The sequence below is a fragment of the Punctularia strigosozonata genome (genome assembly GCF_000264995.1).
Source record: "Punctularia strigosozonata HHB-11173 SS5 unplaced genomic scaffold PUNSTscaffold_25, whole genome shotgun sequence".
Lineage (NCBI taxonomy): Eukaryota > Fungi > Basidiomycota > Agaricomycetes > Corticiales > Punctulariaceae > Punctularia > Punctularia strigosozonata.
The window spans coordinates 161-21,581 of NW_006767457.1; the positions used below are offsets into that span (position 1 = coordinate 161).

Sequence of the window (21,421 nt, forward strand, 5' to 3'; positions counted from 1 at the left end):
GTGAATTGAACACGCGACTCGCCTGGACTTGAAATCTAGGGCCGGTTGAAACCTCAGTCGATATTTCAAGTATACATTTGTGTTAAAACCAATTCTGGATTTTTTACGCCCAATAAGTCTAGATTGTAGTCGATACGTCATGTGCGAGTTTGGGACATAATGGAGTTGGTATTTATAATCCCACATTGGGTTTATTCTTATGGTAACGTACATGACTCCGACGCGGTATAGACTACAAATTCAAGTTACAATCTAAGCTGTATTTGGTCCTTGGTCTCAATATCTACGGCAGATTGGCGTGAAAAAATTAATCCAAACCGGGTTCGTAATGTGGAACCCTGGCAGTGGCTTCAACCCATCAGGTTGTACTTATAGCTATCTATGCCGAATCATCTGTATGTCCGGTGAATCAACCGTTTCCGTCCCGATATGCTCGTGAGAGGCAGACCTGGGATTGGTGGCTCGGATTGCATCCTCGATGCTCACCGCAAGTTGAGAACTGGGATAAGTCCGCTTTTTCCGCGCCTACGCCAAGTCTCAAAGACTGCACCTTTGACGTGGACGTTCATGGACTGAATGCTCGATCAAGGTATGTTCTCACGCAAGCTTTGCTATATATATTTATCCGTCGCTCATAGCTCAGTACATCTTCATGCCTTCTACGCTTTTGCTTGCGGTGGATGCTATTGCGCTTGCCTTCGTCGCAATTTTGTCATTTTGGCTTGTCCGTCGCGAGCAATCACGACTTCCGCTCCCGCCGGGACCACCGACCCCTAAGCTCATAGGCTGGCTCATCGGAAATGTCCTAGATCTGCCAAAGAAGCGCCAGTGGCTCGCGTTCACGGGCATGCGCAAACAATATGGTAGGTATTTTCTTCACTTTGTTGGTTTAAATTCTAAGCAGCCCCGTGCAGGGCGTATCGTTCACTTCCGCGCTTTCAACGAGCATACGATTGTCCTCAACGGATTGAAGGAGGCTAATGAACTCATGCACGTCCGAGGGGGCCTTTACTCTGGACGACGTCAGAAAGTCATGATGAACGAATTGTAGGCATCTTCCGGGCTGATGATTATGGCACCGAGTAACCTCGACTGGAAATCAAGGATGGGGCAGAACTGGGGTGTCACTCCGCTTCAGTATGGCCCGGATTGGCGCATCGAGCGCAAATTGCTCCATGAACGGTTCCATCGAAACGCGATCAGCCAGTACGCCCCCATTCAGGAGCGATATACGCAAGACTTGATGACACGCATCAAACAAGAGCCAGGTGGCTTCGAAGCGCATATTAAGCGGTCTGTGATCTATGCTCTGAATGTTGTACGTCGCTTATTAGCCGGTTGGGATAGGTGGGCTGCTTCTATTGTTGTCTTCATCGGCTACGGCTTCGACTTGAACGAGGATAAAGACGACTGGTACGTCAAAACAGCGGACCTCAACAACCACTACTTCAGCTTGGGAGTCCAACCGTTCATGTGGTTGGTGGATTCAGTACCGTTTCGTAAGTGTTCATTACCCGAGATATGCCTCATGCATTGATCCGTGATTAGTGAAATACCTCCCAGATTGGACCCCGGGCATACAGTTCCACAAAATTGCAAAGGAGTCGAGGGCGGCGGCCCACAATATCGTGGACATTCCGTACGAGAGAACACGGCAGATGATGGTAAACTCAGTTGCCTGGCCGTTGTAGAATACTTATCCTATACTGATTTGGTGCGATGTTAGGACGACAGAAACGCTGTTCCCTCGTTTGCATCGCACTTGATGCAAACTCAGCTGAACCCTGCCAGTGTTGATTTTGACAGAATGGAGTGGCACATCAAAGGGACGACGGCGGCCTTGTACCGAGGTACGTGACTGGTTATACAGTCTCTGAACAACATCTCAGTGTCCACGTCGCCAGCTGGACAAGAAACGGTACGATGTGCATGACCTCATTTCTTCATCTTCCCGTTGTACTGACAAATCAAAGACGACCAACACCTTAATCTGCGCCATCTTTGCCGCGGCATTGTGTCCCGAGGCGCAGCGAAAAGCTCAAGCCGAACTGGATAATCATTTGATACCTGGTCGAACCCCATGCTTGTCAGACCGAACCGAATTGCCTTTCGTCCATGCCTTCGCGTTGGAGGTTATGAGGTGGTTTCCCACCGTCCCACTGGGTTTGTCCCCGGCATACGATCATGGAAACTAGTCTAATCCCGAAAGCTAGGTATACCGCACATGCTGCTATCGGATCAAGATGATGTATACGAAGGCTATCGCATACCGAAGGGAGCACTCATAGTTGCAAACGCATGGTGAGCTCCAACCCCCATCTGTGTCAATCACGATCTTATCTCCCACCCATAGGGCAATACTACACGACGAGCAAATTTATAAGGATCCGTATGCCTTCAGACCAGAACGCTTTCTCGACGATATGGATCATGCACCAGAACTAGATCCCCGTGAAGCAGGGGTATTTGGCTTCGGACGGGTTAGAATCACTTGTTTGGGCCCTACTATCACTGATCCATCATTGACAGAGAATCTGTCCTGGCCAATACCTTGCTGATGCCTCTGTTTGGCTGGGGGTCGCCAACCTTCTCAGCGCCTTCGAGATATCAGGCGCTATAGACACAGATGGCAAAGCGATTGATATGCGGTCTGCCCTATGCGGGGCGTCACAACTCGTCACGTACGTGTCTATATACTTTATCCCACTCGAGGGCCTTGTTCACATAATACGCGTGTCCCTTGCAGACGGCCGCGTCCGTTCAAATGCACGTTCAGACAACGGAAATGATGCCCACGGCGCGTCCTGCCCTCAAGTACTCTATCGACACAGGTCATACAAAACACATTCTACTGTGGACGGACTCAAGTTATAGTTTCGATGTGTTGGTTACTGGGATTTAGTTCTACCCTTGACATATCGTCGTATGCAATGCAGCCCGCCTTCGAATCAAACGCTCCCCGCAACACTTAGACGATTGTACAAATGATGCATCGCCCCAACATGACGTCATTACTAGGGCACGAAACATTGAACTTCATAACAGACCCGCGAAGAGCGATGACCCGTTCAGACAATACCCCAGTAGGTATTTCACGACAATTAACCGGAGCCGATTGCTTATGCGGAATCCCCGTTCAGGAGCATGTGCGTTCGAAAGGACGGTAGCCCATCCAGGAAGGTGACGAGGTATGGACGAGGTTCCGTGGTGGAAAACGCCAAGGAGTTGTATGTCATCTTCGTCGACCGGCTCTTCGAGCTTTTCTGGGTGTGAAGTGTGCCAGCGTCCATCCCCACTTTGCATACTAGGTCGAGCATGTGCTGGAAACGCAGGAAGATGTGGAGGAAGCAGGAGACGTCGGCGTGACGGTAAAGAACCCCCCCAAAGGTCGCGTCCGATCTAGAACGGCGTCAGAATGCGAGGATCCTGCTGAACCAGGCTCTATATAGGTCGTATTCACGGAACAGAATGACAAAGTGAAAGCGCACAACCCCGGTAACCTGTCGCATGTAAACAAGTAGAAACAAGAAGCTCCTACTAGCCGCGATGTGGGTACATATATGAATAAGCGAGCACCGAGCTTCGCTCGGTGCGCCGTCTCGGGCTCGAGGGAGGAATCTTGAAACCCCGACGCGTGTCTCGCTCCCTCAGACCCACTAGCAGCTAGGGTGCAGCGAGTAGTAGCATCAGCACCCGCCCGCCCGCATCCTGTAAGCATTCTGTAGAGAAAACATGCTGAAACCAAGATGTTCCTCCAGCAAGCCGGGGCGAGCCTCCGGGCTCGCCCTCAGATTGCGCCCAAGGAGTATCGGCCTCTCGGGACCAATCGTCTTTCACCCACATCACAGGAGGATGTCGAGTGCTAGCACAACGCCTTTGAAACGTACAACGACCCAAGATGTAACGCAACGATTTCAAACCCCTTTCCTTCACATTCCAACGTGTACAAACGGAGCCCATGTGCTTGGTAGCATGTTGATGTCCCTCAATTTGTGAACAGCTTCATCGAGGGCATATGCGACAGCGTCCATGGTCAGTGTTGGTCCTGTCGTACTCAGAAGTGCTTCATAAAATGTTTGAGCAAGAATGGGCCCGTCATCATCTTGCATAGACCTTAGGAATATCATTAATCAATAATGGCAGCAAACACCCTCTGGAGCACAGCTCACCAAAGAGTCGCCACGACGCTTCTGAAACCAACGAAGAGCATGGTTGTCGCAAGATGAACGGCCTGGTCCGGTTGGTTTACGTCACCCTTCGCCGTATCGCATCCGCAGAGAAATGCTACAGAAGCGCGCGGGAGCGATAGACGCATCAGGTCGGAAACGGTGACCAGCTTATCCGCAAGCACAAGACCACTTCCTAGCGGATTGGTTGAATCCTGGTACCCGTGGCATGCAATATGTAAGATATCCGCATGGGGTAAGGTTTTTAATAACGTTGAAGCAGAAATTCCTTTGTAGGCGATCTTCTTTTTTGTGAATATGTCCTCTTCAGGCGGGAGCTGAAGGAACGTTGCCGAAGACAGAGCGTCTACGCATGCGACGGCTAACACCTCAGCACCCGTAGAGGGTAGTTTGTCCCATTCAGACAGATCATAGGGCTCTGGTACCGCTCCTAGAAGAATCCGTAATTGACCAATCTCGACGCCTTTGAAGCCCCGCCTCGCGGCAAGTAACGCGCCAATGGTGGGTGTATAGGAGGAAACCATGTAAGAGTGGCATACATTCGCAGGATTTGTATGTATTCCAGCGGCATGTATAGGGAGATGGATGAAATCTGCTGTCGGACACCACCAAACTCGGGGACGAAGCTTCCGATCATGTTGCTTGGGCTGTAGGAAAGCATCAGCGATGAGACTAGGGAGGAGAAGACAAGCGTGCCTTGAACTCCAGTGCGTCGATGATTGGTTTAACGACATTACGCCAGAGTTCTTCGAGCACGTCAAATTGTTTCTGCTGCTTCTTCGGCTTGCACAGGCCTTTACGCCAATCTTTGCGAAGCTGTCCGAGGCGTTCAATGGTGACTTGAGGCAGCGGCACATGGACCGCTTGACCGGACGGCTTGATCATGATGCCCGAGCACGCCACCTTGTTCGCAAGAAGGATAATGATCGGGCCAGATGAAGCGGCCCTCGCGAGAGAATCAAAACGTTCATGCAACATGAACCTCTCCAGTCCAGGAATATCTCGCGCGCGAAGGAAGAGGTTGCTCAACTTTTCGCTTTGCCGACGGCGAAGCGCTGCTTTATGCGTCAGCGTAGCTAGAGGCTCCGATGCCTCGCTTTCGCGGCTCCACGTTAAGGAGTCTCGTTCAAGCCACTGGCAAACCTCGGTTATCTCGGCGCGCAGGTCTTTTGGCAAGTCATCGAGAGGACTCCGCAGTTTCAGGGCTTGACTCCAGAATATCGCCCGACTTTGCTCAAGAAGTTCTACTGCACGTGCGCAGTCCGGAAGACAGAGAGCATAGCCCGCCGCTTCCAAGCCAAGGGATTCTGTGCCCACTAGCGCAGTAAGCCTGGCCTGCGAGTCTAGTCCAAGAAATGCCACCTCAGGGAGCAGATGTGTGGCGAGACTAAATATATCGACGAGTTGCTGGAGGGAATCGCGCGTGTTGCAGAAGGCGAGGACGGACGGAGGATGAAATCGTTGCAGAAGTTCGTTGACCAGTCGCAACCGGATCTGAGGACTGCACGCGTCATCCTTGAGCGCATGCACGAGTAATTCGTTTCCGCAGTCCCGGGGAAATCCAGGAGGTCTGAATTTCAGTTGGAGGTCTACGATCTCAAGCATGACTTCGGCACGGTCGGGGTAGCCCACGTCTCGAAGACTCAGAGCCTCGAGCAGGAGGTCCCTGGCACGAACTGCCCAATCCTTGTCTCCAGTGCGAAAACCTTGTATGGCATAATTTCTAGCTAGATTACGGAGAGCTAGAGGACGGCGTGGGTGTTCGGTGCTATAAAAGGTGAGCGCATCCTCTAGCACGCGAGTAGATTCCTGCAGGATATTGATATCTGTATTTTTCTGGAATAAGGTTCGTAATTGGCGTCCTAAGTTCTGGAGAAGCGTTGGTTTGTTGATGTCACGAGGGCCGCAGACGCGGAGAGCGTCTCGCAAACATCGTATGCCGCGCTTCAAGTAAATCAGATCGCTCGAACGTCTATACTGCAACTCGAGTGCAGAGCCGAGGTTTGAGAGATAAGCTACACGAAGGCTGTGACCTTCACCGCAGAGTTCGCCCATCTGGTCCAAAAGGCGCACGCATTCGTCCAAGTCGCGCGCTTCCTGAAATTGATGATACCGTGATACCAGGAGAACAGCGATGTTCATGAGGCTGTAAGGACGTCGTGAATGCGGAGCGGGAGTAAGTTCGAGCGATTGGTAGAGAAGCTCCAGCGCGCCGTCCATATCATCCGCAGATCCCTGGGCACGAAATCGGGAAGTGATGGCAACGGCAAGATTGGCTAGAGAAACAGAGCGATTGGGATGGCCTTCAGGGCGAAGTGCGAGCGTTCTCTCGTAAGTATCTATGGCTTGCCTGAGGTCTTCAGGGTCCCCGGTTTTCTCGTAACGCATGATGAGAATAGTTGCGTGATTATTGAGCGCTATATCCCGAGATGGACTCCCGGAGGGGCGAAGGTCAAGGGATTGCTGTGATAATTTGATGGCCTCGTTCAAGTCGTCAAGGATACCGAGCAGCTCGAACGCGGTTTTATGTATAACCGAGAGGGTAGAAATTGTTGCAGCGACATCAGCGGGTTCGATCGTCGCCGATGAGGCACGTTTTTTGGCGTTCAAAAGGTGTTGTCTTGCCTCGTCGAGAAGTTCTGTGCGACCTGTTTGCTTGACGAGGTGGAATGTAACACCGGCGAAGTTGTTGAGTGCTTTGATATAGTGATCGGGGGACGCACAGTCCAACGCTTTTTTGGACAGCGTAACGGCATCCTTTAGATGAACCACGTCGCTTGTTTGTTCGAATGTGAGAGTCAGAATGACCACGAGATTTGCTATCGATTGAAAATGGTTGATATCGTTTTTCTTTGTCAGTGCGGAGACAGATCGGCATAGCCGAGATGCCTTGTCCAAGTCTGCGATGTTCGAAAGGCGCTGGTATCGTTCGACAAGAGCCGTCGCTAACGTGTTCATCACAGCCAGCGCCCGTTCGTCGGTCTGAATACTCATGTAGTCTGGGAGCCAGCACGAGACTGGGTTCACTCACCAAATTGGCATGGCTAGAGACATAGCGTTCGTAAGAGACTATGTCTGCCTGGATGTCCTCGAGGCGCCTCTCCTGCTCATCAACAGATGAGTTCATCATCTATGCAGGAAAAAGGGGCCGGGGGCACGGCTTTGTTTGAGTCTGGCGTTGCTGGACCATAGGATGGTTCACGTACTGTCGGCAGCCGTCAAGCTTGACTTGGCCACTGGGACGGGCACCGCAGAGGACGAACAATTTTGCGAAGCCGGTGTCTAGTGTCAAGGTCAGGCAAACATGGGCCAGACAAAGTATACTGACGGGCCTTTCGAGGGACTGGCAGCAGAGGGCTGGACATATGTGGATGCTGCTGATACAGACGCTCGCCGCGCTGACTCCTGTGATGGAGTCACACGAACGACAGGGTGCGGGTACTGGAGTTATTCAATGGTCCGACAGGGCCTCAGAGTAGGCTGCGCGCTGTCTGATGATCATAGAAACTATGGAGTATGGACGTAAGCCTCGACGCCCAAGCAGAGCATTGAATGAACTGAATCGTAGGTAGCCACGGGGTGGGGGGGGGGCGGGCTAAGCGAGGAGCTCAGGAAGTGTTCTTGACTATCGAATCCCACGATCACTGACGAGTTGATTCACCTGGGTTCACCATTCACCATTCCTTTTCTCATGGCGCTCTAACCAAGCGGAGCTATGCAGCCTTCTCTACGTGCGGTAGACACCCTGTGCTCGATGCAGTACACGATCTTCGTGCATTCACCATCCGAGTCGGAACGAATGCGTACTGCTTAATCAGATCCATGTGACTTGTCTTCCATCGTGCCGGCCTCTTATAAGCTGAGCTGGATGGCACGGCTGCCTCAACTTCGAGTCACGGCATGGCCAACATACGACCACCGTTCTCCACTGAAACCGCTCATGCGAAGGTCAAGGCCGCTCAAGCGCTATGGAACACCAAAGATCCTGCTCGCGTTGCTCAAGCGTACACTGTTCGTCGTGTTTCCGCCCGCATGTCTGACTTCGGCCGCGATTAGCTCATCTCGATATCCCAGGAAGAGACGATCTGGCGCAATCGGGCGGACTTCCTCAAGGGCAGAAAAGAGGTCGAGGCGTGGTTGACCAAGAAATGGGAGAAAGAACTTGGATACAGGCTGAGGAAGGAACTGTTCACGTTTTCTGACGATAAAATCGCGGTGCAGGTACGTAGAATGCATCAGACCTTCACGTCATCTTCTCCGAACATTTCTCGCTTCACAGTTCTTTTACGAATGGTACGAGAACACGCCGGATGGCGGGAAGCAGTGGTACCGTACCTACGGCCTCGAGGTGCGCAAACCCTGAATCGTGTCCCCTTGTTGCCGATGCTGATACACCGCCCAGGACTGGACTTTCGCAGCAGATGGTCGGATGCGCAAACGCATGATGAGCGGGAACGACGTGAAAATCACCGATGAGGAGCGCTGGTTCAAGGACGACGTCGTCGACGTTGACAGCGTCACCATCTCGGAGAAACACCTTTAACCACGTCGTCCATCCCCGCTGCGACAGACTAATCCCGATGTCCCTTGAATCGCACACTTCAAAAGGCGCTGGGCAACCGAATCTACTTATTCTATGTGAGAATGCAACTCGCGTGATCAATGCCGATGGTGGCGATCACTCGGGAGCTCTGCGATTTTAGTTTGCACGAGAGGACAGCAATCTGGCACAAACATCAGAATTGGACACTAGTAATTGCCGTAGCTATCACTTGACAAACGCGCTGGACCTAGTCATGATGCATGATGGTGGACTCATGCACATGTGGCTCAGTGTTGCTCTCTCCGAATCGTCCGCGGTCTCCTACGGATACCAAACGGATACAGGTCATGGCATCATCCCGAGCAACAACGGCGGACTCTGCCCCAGTCACCCAGTCACTGTTCGATCTTTCGCCAGGGGCCAGGGTCCAGGCGGGCACCCGCATTTCGTTTTGTACCAATGAGCGCCGACTTGGAATCTTCGCGCTCTGCTTCTCACCCGGTTCAATTTCAGGGCCTTTCGATGACATGACTTCGCTGATGTATGCGTAACACTGACTCCTCTCGACGCTCTCGTGGATGCGCAAAAAATCGCAAATGCTTTATCTAATGGCTACCGAATGGCTGCAGTAATCTCGCTTGTGTCAACACTCGGACGTCGGAGGCTCGGAGCTGCTCCGTTGCGCGATTGATCCGAAGGGTTCCCCAGTCGAGGCTGTCGAGCACGACGAAAACACGCGGTTCCTCTTCTTTGCGCTTCTTCTCCGACAACGACCATGACCACGGGCACGACGCGCCCTGGCTACAGATTCAAATGTGCTGAGGTCACCGGTTCTCGTTGCTGGGCAACCCCTCGTACAAACGTATTCGTCTATGGACACGTAACGATCGCAGTAGCACGGATATGACGCTGGGATCGGGATCGCGCCAGGAAATTGGGTTTCGTCGTCACTTCCTGTGTGCCAATCGACGGTCAGTCAGCTCTCAGCCCCCGGAACCACCTGAACAATGCGGCTCGTCCGCTCGAAAAAGGTCCATTAGTGTGGAGTGACATTTGTTCGTAGATCGATTCCCGCTCGATATTGCACTGGAGATTCCTCTGGACGTTCTTTGGTCGCCCTGGTTTACGACCTCCGCCATCCGGTAATATCGCTGAGTCCTTGTTCATATTCTTGCGGAAATGTGGCTGCACGTATACGCAAGTGACGTCCCAAGCGTAAAAGTCCTTCTGCTCAATAAAGTCGCCGTCAGCTCGATCTTCTCTGCATCAAGCTCTTCTTTATTTACCCACACATGCCCCTCGTCCACCTATACTGCTAGAGCCATCACTGTGCCCTCATTCATAACTCGATCGCGATCACGGCAGCGGTGCTAGGACGTTCTGTCTACCCCTATTCTATTCCGTGCAACGCATGCGTACCAGCCTCCGCGTTTCATGCCTTAAGGTTCAGCTAAAATATCCAAGGCGTGGTATGGAGTCTGGAACGAGCCTCGATCGTCCAAGGGGTTGAGGCTGAGACTTCAGAATCGATAGGACGACCCTGATGCACCTTTTTCCCCTCTCAAACCCCATCTGTCGCTTTGTTCCTTGAACTCTATACGTTAGTTGCGCTGCGAGGTGTCTTCACATGAACCCGCGTTTTGGTCCGCTTGTCGCGTTTATCTCGTGAGAGGCACTGTACGTCCATCCTTGGTCTATTGCGCTTACTAGCGAGCCTTTCCATGTCATCGGTCGATGCAACGTGTTTCAGGAGTTGGTGATGCTATGTGCGATGTCCAAATACCTGAATTGTCGCTCATGACGAACATTAGGTGTAGTGAATATAGTGACGACCCAAAGTTATGTAGATTCGTAACTTCGTACGCGCGTGCTTCACGTGGGCATTGCCACACATTAGTATCCCCACTCAATGGGTGTACGCTATTACAGTGTCGTCGTTCTCGTAGAATTCATGATCGTTTGGAAGACCGCAACACCCTGTCAGCACACCGGTAAGTCGCAGATTGGACCGGGCCATTATTGCAGGTCCTGCTGGGTTTTTGTCGCCTCAACTATCATCAGCTTGCGGGCCGGCGGAACCCTGAAGTCTATATTAATGTCCTCGGGTCGGAGGTTCGCCACGACGCGCTCGGGCGGCGCGTCGTGCGTCGTCTCCACCCCGCCCTCGAGGACGCCGACACGCATCATCGAAAGCAGCTATATACCGATTGTCAGCAATGCCATCCTGTCGAGCGCCGCAAATATAGAAGCAGTACAAAGATTGTGGGAAAGGCCCGGGCGATCTTGGGGCGCCACAGCTCGCCACCGGGACGGAAGGGAAGCAATAGTCGTGCACTCACGTTGTGGGCTGCATTTGAATGACTGTATATGCCTCCGAAAAAGGCCGCCGTCATGTCCTTCCCCGATGACTTCTCGACGATCATCGCGCCGCCGGGATGGTTCTGGGCGAAAGCGGTGCAGTCGTGAATGAAGCCGGCGATCAAAACGAGTGTCCGTTCCTTGGCCTGATCCTGGACTGCATTCCAACGCGGGACGCGAGGTGAACAACGAGCACACCGATGTATGCTAGATATAGGTACACTTACAATGTTCCCATGTAACCACGGGCAGATCGGCTACTTCTTTGTGCCATGTGAGGCTGTCCTGCTCTTGCTTGAGCTGTTTCATCTTCATCGTCAACTCCCCCTTTTTGATCTCATTCGACGGGAACGTCTTCAGGTGGTAGGCAAGACCCAGCTTGCTGCAGGTCCAAATGAACCACTGCTCGACCATGAGCGACGATCGCCTCCTTCAGTCGACTACGGAGCATACCTTGGTCGGGTCCCATTGATACCTGGTGATGGGATTGTTCAGCTCCTCTGAGGTATGAGGAAATACTGTGGATGGTGCGTACCATTTTATGGCATTTCGGTAGTCCTATGAATGCGATGAAAGTCAATATCATCTCAACTAGTCTGACATTGGACTCGCCGTTGGGAATTGGTGATGGAAATTATGATGTCCTGCGGAACGTTGTGAACGAGCAACCGACCATCGAGCATGTCGGACACACCTTCGCCCAAGGTTACTATGGCGGTGATGATGTGATCGCGAGGCGATAGCTTATCATCGTATGGGGTCGTGCCGAGGTAATGAGCTAGCGAGTTCACGCAGAACGTGCACTGCAAAGGGGTAGATAATTATCAAGCCAGGGATAAACAAACTGGACGGATACTTACATGATGTACGAGCGTGAGCCGGACCATTCCTGCGAAGTACAAGCCCCCTCGCCAGTCGCCCCAGCCCCATCCCGCGACCAAGCACGGCAGGAAGTACCCCATAAAGAAGGCGATCGGGAAGTAGTTGACGTGCTGCCACATGACCAGCTTGTCATTGCGAAGGTCGCTATCGTTGGACCTCCCGGGCTTGCCGTCGAGGCGTGAGCCCGTTCCTGGGTTCTCCTCTGATGATCCGGGCGAGGGAGCGGGTTTCAGGACCATCCAACCGATATGGGTGTAGAGAAGCCCGCGGTGAGAGTTGTACGGATCCAATGGAGTGTCGGTGTATCGATGGTGCGAGCGGTGGCTTCTGCACCACCAGAGGGCAGACCCCTGAACGGCTGAGGCTCCAGCCAGAAGGAGGAAGAGCTGAATCGGCACCGATGCCGAGTATGCACGATGAGAATATAGCCTATGGTAGCCGGCTGTGATGCCTGTGAATGGAAGAAAGAGTGTTCAGCGCCCGGGGCTCATAGAACGCGGGAGATAATATACCGAGCATCGAGAAAACGTAGAATATCGCAGAGAATATAGTGGTTGCAAGGTTGAATGGCACGGTGCAGAGACCGTACAGCCCGAGCGCGGGTGTTATCACCAATACCGCGAGATTGAAACCGCGAATTCGAGGGACCAGAGCTGCCATTTCGGACAGCACGTCATGCTTGGCAGGCATGGCCAGTCTATGTACAACAGGGTTTCGATGAGAGGGACGAACGGACCTGGGACGAAAACAATTGTGAGCGTCGTCAGACGGAAATTTATACAGCAACACTCGACCTGTGTGTTGTCGGCCCGAGTGTGGCACCACCCGTCGTACGTTCTCGAAGGACCTTTCTTTACTAAATGTGTGCGAGACGATAGCCGAACCGATTGGATGAGAGAACAGCCAGCCAAGATGACGGCCTTGAGGCGCCACGAGGAGATGATGGGCACCAATGAGTCAAAGGCGGAGTCGCGGGCACAGAGAAAGTCCCAAAGGCGATTGCGAAGAAGGAAAGCGTGAGTACGGGACGTTCCGCAGGGGGAGGGAAGCTAAGGCCGTATATGTATGAACGGTGGAACAGAAGACCTGCCGAGTCGAGGGCGGTCCTCATATCGAAATCCTATCAGCACGACTCCGGATGATGAAACTCATTTGCGTTCACGGACAAGCAACGGCGCCGAGCTCGTCGCCCGCGTCGATTGAGGCAGTTTTTGGGACGATCCGCAAATTGCGAACCTCGGCCGATGCCTCATTGCAGGCGCAGATCAGAAGGTGCACTTGGATCGAAAGCCGTTGCCAGCCCGCAGTTCACCAACTCGCGCTCCTTGGCGGCGCTCCGGAGTCGGTGCCAGTGGGCGGAGCCATCACGACTGTTGCGTAAGGACCGGAACCACCCACAGAACGAGAGACGGTGGTTCTGTCAGGAGAGCCGTGAAATCGGGGCTCCTTCCACGTGGTGGAAGCTGTCCCACGTACTCGCGGCGACCGGGTCGGCAGATTGCATGGACTGAATCAACGTATGGCAAGGATGTGTAGTACGTCCTCATTTCCGCCTCGTATCCAAGAGAACCACGACTCTCGACGCGGACTCCAGAACGCTATAAGATCTCTCGATCCTGGTGAGACATACGTACTTGTGTCGGTCGTTGCTGACGCTGCCCTACATACTATCATTTGACGTAATAGACCTCCGGTGCGCTTCTTTCGAGTTGCCTTCGCCATCATGTCGGCCGGAAGATGCTCGGTGGCGATAGCCTGATGATAAACGTGGGGGCGCCCAATTGATTACGGTATTTTTCTGCATACAATGAAAGCTGCGCATGGGCCGCGTGAATAGGGTCATGCGACTTTTGGGCGCGAACGGACGTGACGTGCACGCATCCCGCCCTGTTCCGAAAGAACCCACAGAGACTGCCGCCGGACTACACATCTGTGCGCAATCTCATGCATCTGCGGCTGAGGCACGCGTGGCAGGCACGAGGCAGGCTTCTTTGCGAAGACCTTGTTCACTACGGAGGATCGGATGGGCGCGAGGGGTCGCTGAATCCGTGTTCACCCACAGGTCCCACACGGCTACGATTAGATCGTACGCTATATCCGAATGCACGATCGAGTCGAACTGGTATGCCGGGTGGTTCTCGACGAATTTGCGCATCCACGTCTCTGGAGTCAGCCAGGAGCCAGGATTTGCAGGGCTTGTGAGCGAGCGTAGGCAGAGATCAGACCACAAGCACCCACCATCTGCACGCCCCCTCACGAGAGCAACGTAGTCGCGCAATTTATCGAGGGTGGATTGATCCATCTCAAGGCTGTCAAAGTACAGATCCACGAGGCCCACCAAGCCGAGATAGGCATCGCCCTGTCATAGCGCGACGTGAGGATCACCAGGAATGGGACAAGTACGAACGGCGCTCACCTTCCCGTTCACGATCTCGTCCATCGTCATCTCCTCGAGTCCATCGTCGGCGGAATTGGGGCAGTCCGGGCAAAGCACCCGGGGGAACGAGTTCCGCATCTCGCGATCCTTTGTTTCCGGATGCAGGGTCGTGTTCTTTAGGGAAGACGTGCTTCCTGAACCAGAATTTGCTTCGACGTGCGGCATCGCGTCTCTGCGCCCGCTTCATGTTATCGTCGACCTGGATATGCAGAGCTAGACGTCAACAGGGATCCTCCCATCGGCCAAGCTCGCGAGCCGCACCTTCGACATGCGGATGTAGAAGCTGAGATTGTATCTCAGTATTGCGCGGGACAAGAGCACGACGAATACGGTCATGGCCGCGTTTCCGTAGTCGGTCGGCTGCACCTCCATCGTACGAAGCTCCACGCGCCAACCGAGTGTCTCGGATTCGGGCACCTTGAGCCGCATCGACTGCCAGTTGCACGCTTGCACGTCCTGAAGCCCAGTCAACGGGGGAGGGGAACTTCGAATAGACTGCGGTCTCGGACACTACGCACGTCGAAATGCTCCGAGTCTATGGCATCATCCTGGTCGAGCGTCTCCCGGTACGCGATCACGGAATCACGAACGAACTGATGAGCTACGTGCCTTGCCATCGGTTCATCAACGCCTCATTCATGAACCGATTCAGCCAATGGTTCGCGGCCACCTCACGATGGGCAAAACCTTACGGTGTTGGACCAGCTCCTCGTAGACCGGTTGGTTGAGCGGCGCGTGAACATCGTTATATTCAGGTCTTATCGGTGGCTCATCGGCAAGATACAAGCTGACGCTTTCATATCTGGATTTTGGTATCCGCTGGGCACCGTCTTGCGATGCCGAGTGGCAAGCATGCGGATCAGAATTCGATAAAAGACGGTGCCTGCTGAGCGCTGCTTACCGCCATACCGCGTTCTTCGGGCGTTCGGTCGTCGCAGAGCGCGGCTATGACATCCCAGCGACAGTCAACATCCGTGAGGTAGCCGCGCCAGATCGGGCTCGCCGCGGTAAGAGCCATCTGGTGTTACAGGTGAGGACACAAGGAAAGCTCCGCGCAACTTCTGCCTACCATGATCGGCGCCACAGGTGTGAGCATGTCGTACAAGCGGCGGGCATCGGACAGGTTGGCGGCCTAGTGTTATGCCAATCACGGGGCTACAGTACTCATGCACGGCCAAATCTTACCTGCATGGTAACCTGAAGACAGCAACAACTGATGCCGAATGCCATAACGTCAAGATATATGTGATCTGGCTCGGGGAAGCAATCTTGGTGGACTCCAAATCAGTCAGTCGTGGCCAGGAACGACGTCTGGAACGAAGGCCGTATACCGGAGTCAGGTTCTGGAGCCACTCTGTCTTCTGGTAGCATTCCGTCGGTGAACGCACGAGCGGTGTTCTTGTCGATAAAGACTGGGACGTTGATCGCCGGCTTTGCGGCCCTTCTAGCGCGGATGTTCGACGCTGCCGCTCTGCCCGTGTGTTGAGTCGTCGTGAACCACTATCTTTGACCAGTACCTACTGATAGCGAGCTTCACCGCTGAGAACGTTCTCGGGGACGAACATGCCCATGGACGCCTTGGACTGGAGCGGTTCGCGGATTGCGCCTGGAGCACCCATGAGCGGGAACGAAGTCAGAGTGACGAGCCTGCTCGTCCTCATTGAGGTATCTCTTGGCTACGACTCGTCTACGATTTGCGTGAGCTGACCATGAGGAAATTTCTCGTGCATCGGCGATATCCACCTTTGGCGCACGTTAGGCTCGACCTTGCGTAAATCGTGGATTGTGGAGGTCCCGGGGTCCGAAGGGGTCGTCTCGAGTATATGTCGCCCGCTTCCGGATAGAACCTCAGCCCACGAGCCGCGTCCATCATGCATGCTCAGCAATCAACCCACACCGGTGACTCACGGTTCCCGGCGTGCTTTCTCCGTCGCGTGAATGTTGCTGGGGACTTCATCTTGTCTCAGTGACCGTTGAGCGGTCCTGTGTTCGTGGTCGAGGGCAACTATCATGCATTCAACTTATGCAGCGGTATGTATGCATTAGCGGGATGAGAACTTTTCACCGGGACAATGCTCGTCAACATACCTCGTCGCCCCATCGGAACGGGTCGCTGTCGCGATCTTTCTCCTCGCGCCGTATCCGCAGGAACTGGTTGAGGGCGTGTCGACGGATCGCGTCCGAGTGTTTCTTTGCATCCTCCCTACGGAAGAGCTTCGCCTTCCTGAACGCGTCCCATGTTGAGTCCGCGCGCGCACGGAGATTGCGTGGACGATTCAAGGTCCGAGTGGTGGAGGTCGTCTGTTCCGTGCTCAGCGCCCGGTTCGTCGCATATGCCGGGGTGGAACGAACTCCTTTGGAGACGAACGCCCACGCGTCGCGAGCTTTATACTGTCATACAAGGATATTTTGCCAATGCCATCCTGCCAAGCTATGACATCATCCGTCCAGAGCGTCGAGTATATGCGTCTTCATCAGGAAACTCCCCCTCTGTAAATTAGTATCATAAAGGGGGGAAATGTCAAGTAATGACTGGACTATCCATGCAGATAAAGCTACTTTGGGGCCTTTTACAGCACATAGGAGCACATAGGAGCAAATAAGTCCAAAAAGAAGGAAATCTAGAAGGTCCCCCCTTAGCATCTGCCACATTTTGGGCAAAATGTGCACAAATATGTGAAATTTTATGAACTTTTTGGACATATTTTGGTGATCTGTAACATCAATTGTCTCCACAATTTGGTCATATTGTACAGGACATTCCATCCATTCTTCATGCATAATAGTTACATTGTGCAGGATTTTGTGCACATACCTATGACTCAATCTTGTATCCTATCTCATGTAAGTTCAGTGGAAGTGGGCATGTGAACCACAACAGATGGCATTGATATTTCAGACAAGACATTATACAAGCTCTACGGTTAATACTCAGTCGGCCATGGTGTATGCGAGTCTGCTTCATTGGCTGCACCCCGGACGGGGATGGTGTCAATTGGGCCATCAAATCGGGGTCGTCTATTGCAGCATGCAAGAAACCGGGAGTCACCATATGCCGGGAGCGGGGCAGCTTCAAACATAAGTGACATACGTCTTGAAGCTCAAGATTCGCGCGCCTTCCATCATGGGAGCCATGCGGCTTAGGCCACGGGAGAGGGGGCAGGGTCGAGCACAACAGCGGTCAAGTACAGGAGGCGGGGCGCAGTCAAGCGGTCCAGGGCGAGCACATTGGCGCAGTCAAGCGAGGGCGCGTTTGCAAAGCCGGGGGCAGACCGCGGGGGCAGGCAGGAGCAAGCGTGTGGGCGCAGTCCAGAACGAATACGCGGAGGCGGGCGGGAGCGAGTGCGTTGGCGAAGCCGGGGGCAAGCGCGTTGGCGCAGTCTATGGAGGGGTTGGCACAGCGAGAAGGGAGCACGTTGGCGTAGCGGATGTGGGCGCGTTGACACAGGCGAGGGCTGACACGTCGACCATCGAGTGCTGCGGGTTGAGCAGGGTGGGTCGGCGCGGGAGAGCCAGGGCGCGATGGCAAAACTGCAGCTAGGCGAGCAGGCGCGAGCGCGTTGGCGCAGTCTGGGGCAAACGATCAGGCGCGGGCAGGAGCGAGCGCGTTGGCGAAGCAGACGTCGGGCGCATTGGCGCAATGGAGACACAGAGCGACATCACGCCGGTTCACGCTCGGGGCTGGGCGAACGGGAGGGGAGGAGAAGCTGCGCCGAGCGAGACCGCGTTGGCGGCTCCCGCTCGGGGCTGGGCAGGCGACAGGTGAGCGCTGAGAGAGGAAGATACAGCGAGCGCGAGCGCGTTGGCGGCTCGCACTCGGTGCTGAGCGAAAGAGGGCGGTAGGCAAGGCCTTGACGGCTCGCGCTCTGAGCGAGCCAGAGGGCGGGGAGGCGAGGCGACGGCTCGTGCTCGGGGTAATGCAAACAGCGGGCGCGCGGGCGGGGAATGGAAGCGGCGCCGAGCAAGACCGCGTTGGCGGCTCCCGCTCGGGGCCTGGCAAACGGCAGCGCCTGGGGTAGAAACTGCACCGAGTGCGACCGCGTTGGCGGTTTGCACTCGAGGATGGGCGGGGGAGCGCGGGAGGTTGGAAGCTGCGCCGAGCGCGACCGCGTTGGCGGCTCGCGCTCGGGGCCTGGCAAACGGCAGGGGCGGGAGGCGCAACCGCGCGAGCACAAGCAGGGCGAACGCGTTGGCGCAGCGGACGTCGGGCACGTTGCCGCAGCGGAAGTGGGCGCGTTGGCGCAGGCGAAGGCGGACGCGTTGGCCATCGAGTGCTGCGGATTGACGCAGTTGAGCAAGGTGGGTTGGCGCGGGAGAGGTGGGGCGCGATGGCAAACCCGGGGGCAGGCGAGCAGGCGCAGGCAGGCGCGAGCGCATTGGCGCAGTCTGAGACAAACGTTCGGGCGCGGGCGGGAGCGAGCGCGTTGGCGCAGCAGACGTCGGGCCCATTGGCGCAGTGGAGGTGGGCGAGTTGGCGCAACGGAGACGCTGAGCCAAAACACACCGGCTTACGCTCGGGGCTGGGCGAACGGGAGGGGAGGGGTAACTGCGCCGAGCGCGACCGCATTCGCGGCTCGTGCTCGGGGCTGAGCGAACGGAGGGTGGGGGAGGCGACGCGGCGCCGAGCTCAACCGCATTGGCGGCTCAAGCTCGGGGAAGGGCAGACGGCAGGGGCGGGGTGAACGGGGCGTCGAGCGCAACCGCGTTGGCGGCTCGCGCTCTGGAATGGGCGCGCGACAGGTCGGGACGGGCGGGGGAAGCTGCGTCGAGCGCGAGCCGCCAACCGGCTCGCGCTCGGGGCCGGGCAAACGGCAAGGGCGGGCGGGGGCGGCGGGGCAGACACTTCGAGTCCTGGGGCGGCAGGGCGGGCGCTTCGAGTCCTCAGGGCGGGGTGTGACGGCGGGCACGGGGACTTGCACGATACTGTGCGCACTTGCAAGCGTGGCGCCGGGCGCACTTGCCAGCGCGGTGGGCCGAGACGACAAGCCGGAGGGGCAAACTGTTCACGGTCAGGTCACGTGACGCGTTAGTTCGCGCAGAATCTCTAAGTCCGCGTTGGCCACTATAGCAATCCCACAGGACATACACATATACTTGAGTTCAAGAAGTTGTCAATGGCAGTTGAATGGGATACAAGAAAAGTCCTCTACCTGAGGATAGAGCATCACAACAGTGTTTAGTTATCACTTAATAGTGAACTTAGCCAGGGTACATAATTGTGTTGTTAGCTACAGAAAACTCCAGCTTTTCAGATGTGCATGCAGGATGTGTATATGAGCCAGGACTATATAGGATGATATGATATTACAGAGGGGCCCATGCAAGGGTGAGGTGTCAGCAGTAAAGTATCAATTCCCAACTCCAACACTTATATCTACATTTGGTTTTCAAGCCCCTTGGACATGAACTAGTTCTTATGTTATTGACACTGCAACCACATTCTATGTCAGTAGTTTGAATACCCCTCAGACCTATAAATCAGTCCTCTAAATGGTCTGTCATCTGTCATGATTTGACAGTTTTATGGGATTTTTTGGCTTTTTTGTGATGTTTTAGACAGAATATAGTCAAATCACAAATCATATATGTATATATGTAGAAAATTGCCAGAGGGGGCTTTTCCTGATGTTCGCGATCGGGCCTCTCCACTTGGTAGCATTCGGAGAACTCATATCGGAAGTTCAGCGCTCAGCCACAGTCACGGTTCGTTTGAGCTAAGTTCCATATCACGGCACGCTCGGGAGGTTTGAGATGGAGATGATACGTTAGGAGGACCGCGACGGCGATAGTCCAACCGAACCTTGATGGACGATCCCGTTTACGCAAACAGAGAGCCGCGCCCAAACGCTTATGGATCCAAAGACGCCCATTCAATCTTGAAGACACGATTACGCACGTAGGAGATTCTTTTGGGAGGAGGCATGGCTATTACAGCTCAGGTCAGGCTCCATCCTAGAAAGGGGGTTTGCCTTATTAGGAATAGTCATGCCAAAGTCATGTGAAAATATTGTGAAGCCTTCCGTTTTAGGTCCAACTTTTGAGAGCTCGACGCGACTGGTTCAGCTGTGATAGCCATGCGCTACTGGCCTGTATATCCAATGTAGATGTGCGTCAAAGTTCTCTGGTCTGCGAGTCTTCATTTGCCTGACGAGAAGGCCGGAGAAGGTCCAGGCTAACAATATGTTGCCTGGTGACGTGACCACGAAACCTTCACGACCCGGCGAGGAGAATGTTGCAAGTACGTACAATACAGTGAAAGGGCCGACGTCATCGGAACGCCTCCCGTTGGGCGCTAAAGGCAGCGAGGAAACCAAAAGGCCGGTGCCCCCAAAAAAACTTTTGCCCCGAACGCTCACGCTGCGATGGGCAAATGGTCGAAAGCCAAACATTCTCGCATGCGCAACCTGCGTGGTGCGAGAGAGAAGAAGAAACTCGAAAACGGGAGAGCGTCCGCGTCGACGTCAGAGACGTCAGAGACTCTGGCCGTAAGTACGCATACGTCCCGGGTCCGTCTCAAGGTTTTGTCCTGGCGTCTTGACGGAGATACGCATGTATACAGGTTCCAGCTATCGTCGAGCGGTCTAAGGACCTCGTCGCGACGACCCGAGCTGGGTTGGAAGAGGTCTACGCCGAAGTCGTGGCCACGGCGTCAGAGCCGTCCTCCACAGGACAGATCGGTCCGTCCGAGCTGTGCGAACACGCACCTCGACAGGCGGGTCAGGGACTCGCCGATCCGGCCGTGCAGCGATCCATAGAACTGGTCGGCACGACGTTGACTCCCGCGCAACAGGACGAGGTCTACGCCAAAGTCCTCACCGCCGAGCCTGCGTCGAGCCAAGATAATAATAGGGCGCCCACCGTCAGCAGCGTATCGGAGCCGTACGCGGCGCATCCGCAGGAAGCCTCCGCGGTGGATATCGTCAAGCCGCCCATGGCCCTGATCGCGTCGACGCGTGCCCAGCTGGACGAGGCTTATACCGAAGACGTGGCCCAAGCATGGGTCCGTTTTATGGA

At 54.6% G+C, this 21,421-nt stretch overlaps 8 protein-coding genes across 8 annotated transcripts; 2 read left to right on the forward strand and 6 right to left on the reverse strand.

Annotated features, from left to right (window-relative positions):
* Positions 1-652: 652 nt before the first annotated feature.
* PUNSTDRAFT_78083 (cytochrome P450) lies at positions 653-2,874 on the forward strand (the record flags this gene model as incomplete). The annotated part of the gene is made up of 11 exons (XM_007389192.1): positions 653-863; positions 915-1,047; positions 1,105-1,293; positions 1,348-1,499; positions 1,549-1,664; positions 1,727-1,850; positions 1,905-1,918; positions 1,974-2,163; positions 2,214-2,301; positions 2,354-2,480; positions 2,530-2,874. The coding sequence occupies 11 exons, from the start codon at positions 653-655 to the stop codon at positions 2,872-2,874; spliced, it is 1,689 nt and encodes a 562-aa protein (XP_007389254.1).
* A 1,055-nt stretch (positions 2,875-3,929) lies between these two features.
* Positions 3,930-4,471, reverse strand: PUNSTDRAFT_32736 (uncharacterized protein; the record flags this gene model as incomplete). The annotated part of the gene is made up of 2 exons (XM_007389193.2): positions 3,930-4,113; positions 4,170-4,471. Coding segments are annotated over 2 exons (486 nt in total), but the record flags the coding sequence as incomplete, so codon positions are not given.
* Positions 4,472-4,859: 388 nt separating this feature from the next.
* PUNSTDRAFT_139480 (uncharacterized protein) lies at positions 4,860-7,181 on the reverse strand (the record flags this gene model as incomplete). Its single annotated transcript, XM_007389194.1, has 1 exon — positions 4,860-7,181. One exon carries the CDS (start codon positions 7,179-7,181, stop codon positions 4,860-4,862), a length of 2,322 nt encoding a protein of 773 aa, XP_007389256.1.
* A 903-nt stretch (positions 7,182-8,084) lies between these two features.
* On the forward strand, positions 8,085-9,296 carry PUNSTDRAFT_93963 (DUF1348-domain-containing protein; the record flags this gene model as incomplete). Its single annotated transcript, XM_007389195.1, has 4 exons — positions 8,085-8,198; positions 8,262-8,408; positions 8,467-8,535; positions 8,590-9,296. The coding sequence occupies 4 exons, from the start codon at positions 8,088-8,090 to the stop codon at positions 8,728-8,730; spliced, it is 468 nt and encodes a 155-aa protein (XP_007389257.1). The 3' UTR covers positions 8,731-9,296.
* A 1,450-nt stretch (positions 9,297-10,746) lies between these two features.
* On the reverse strand, positions 10,747-12,630 carry PUNSTDRAFT_116988 (delta-9 CoA desaturase; the record flags this gene model as incomplete). Its single annotated transcript, XM_007389196.1, has 9 exons — positions 10,747-10,926; positions 11,070-11,245; positions 11,316-11,490; positions 11,542-11,563; positions 11,624-11,646; positions 11,701-11,732; positions 11,783-11,891; positions 11,949-12,421; positions 12,483-12,630. The coding sequence occupies 9 exons, from the start codon at positions 12,628-12,630 to the stop codon at positions 10,747-10,749; spliced, it is 1,338 nt and encodes a 445-aa protein (XP_007389258.1).
* A 1,282-nt stretch (positions 12,631-13,912) lies between these two features.
* Positions 13,913-17,059, reverse strand: PUNSTDRAFT_123268 (gamma glutamylcysteine synthetase; the record flags this gene model as incomplete). The annotated part of the gene is made up of 17 exons (XM_007389197.1): positions 13,913-13,979; positions 14,031-14,133; positions 14,209-14,329; positions 14,387-14,494; positions 14,535-14,606; positions 14,669-14,863; positions 14,926-15,038; positions 15,100-15,226; positions 15,309-15,425; positions 15,477-15,539; positions 15,593-15,675; positions 15,739-15,878; positions 15,929-16,054; positions 16,151-16,240; positions 16,316-16,427; positions 16,492-16,610; positions 16,941-17,059. 17 exons carry the CDS (start codon positions 17,057-17,059, stop codon positions 13,913-13,915), a joined length of 1,875 nt encoding a protein of 624 aa, XP_007389259.1.
* Positions 17,060-18,076: 1,017 nt separating this feature from the next.
* Positions 18,077-18,856, reverse strand: PUNSTDRAFT_139485 (uncharacterized protein; the record flags this gene model as incomplete). The annotated part of the gene is made up of 1 exon (XM_007389198.1): positions 18,077-18,856. One exon carries the CDS (start codon positions 18,854-18,856, stop codon positions 18,077-18,079), a length of 780 nt encoding a protein of 259 aa, XP_007389260.1.
* A 59-nt stretch (positions 18,857-18,915) lies between these two features.
* Positions 18,916-19,491, reverse strand: PUNSTDRAFT_139486 (uncharacterized protein; the record flags this gene model as incomplete). The annotated part of the gene is made up of 2 exons (XM_007389199.1): positions 18,916-19,406; positions 19,485-19,491. 2 exons carry the CDS (start codon positions 19,489-19,491, stop codon positions 18,916-18,918), a joined length of 498 nt encoding a protein of 165 aa, XP_007389261.1.
* Positions 19,492-21,421: the final 1,930 nt, after the last annotated feature.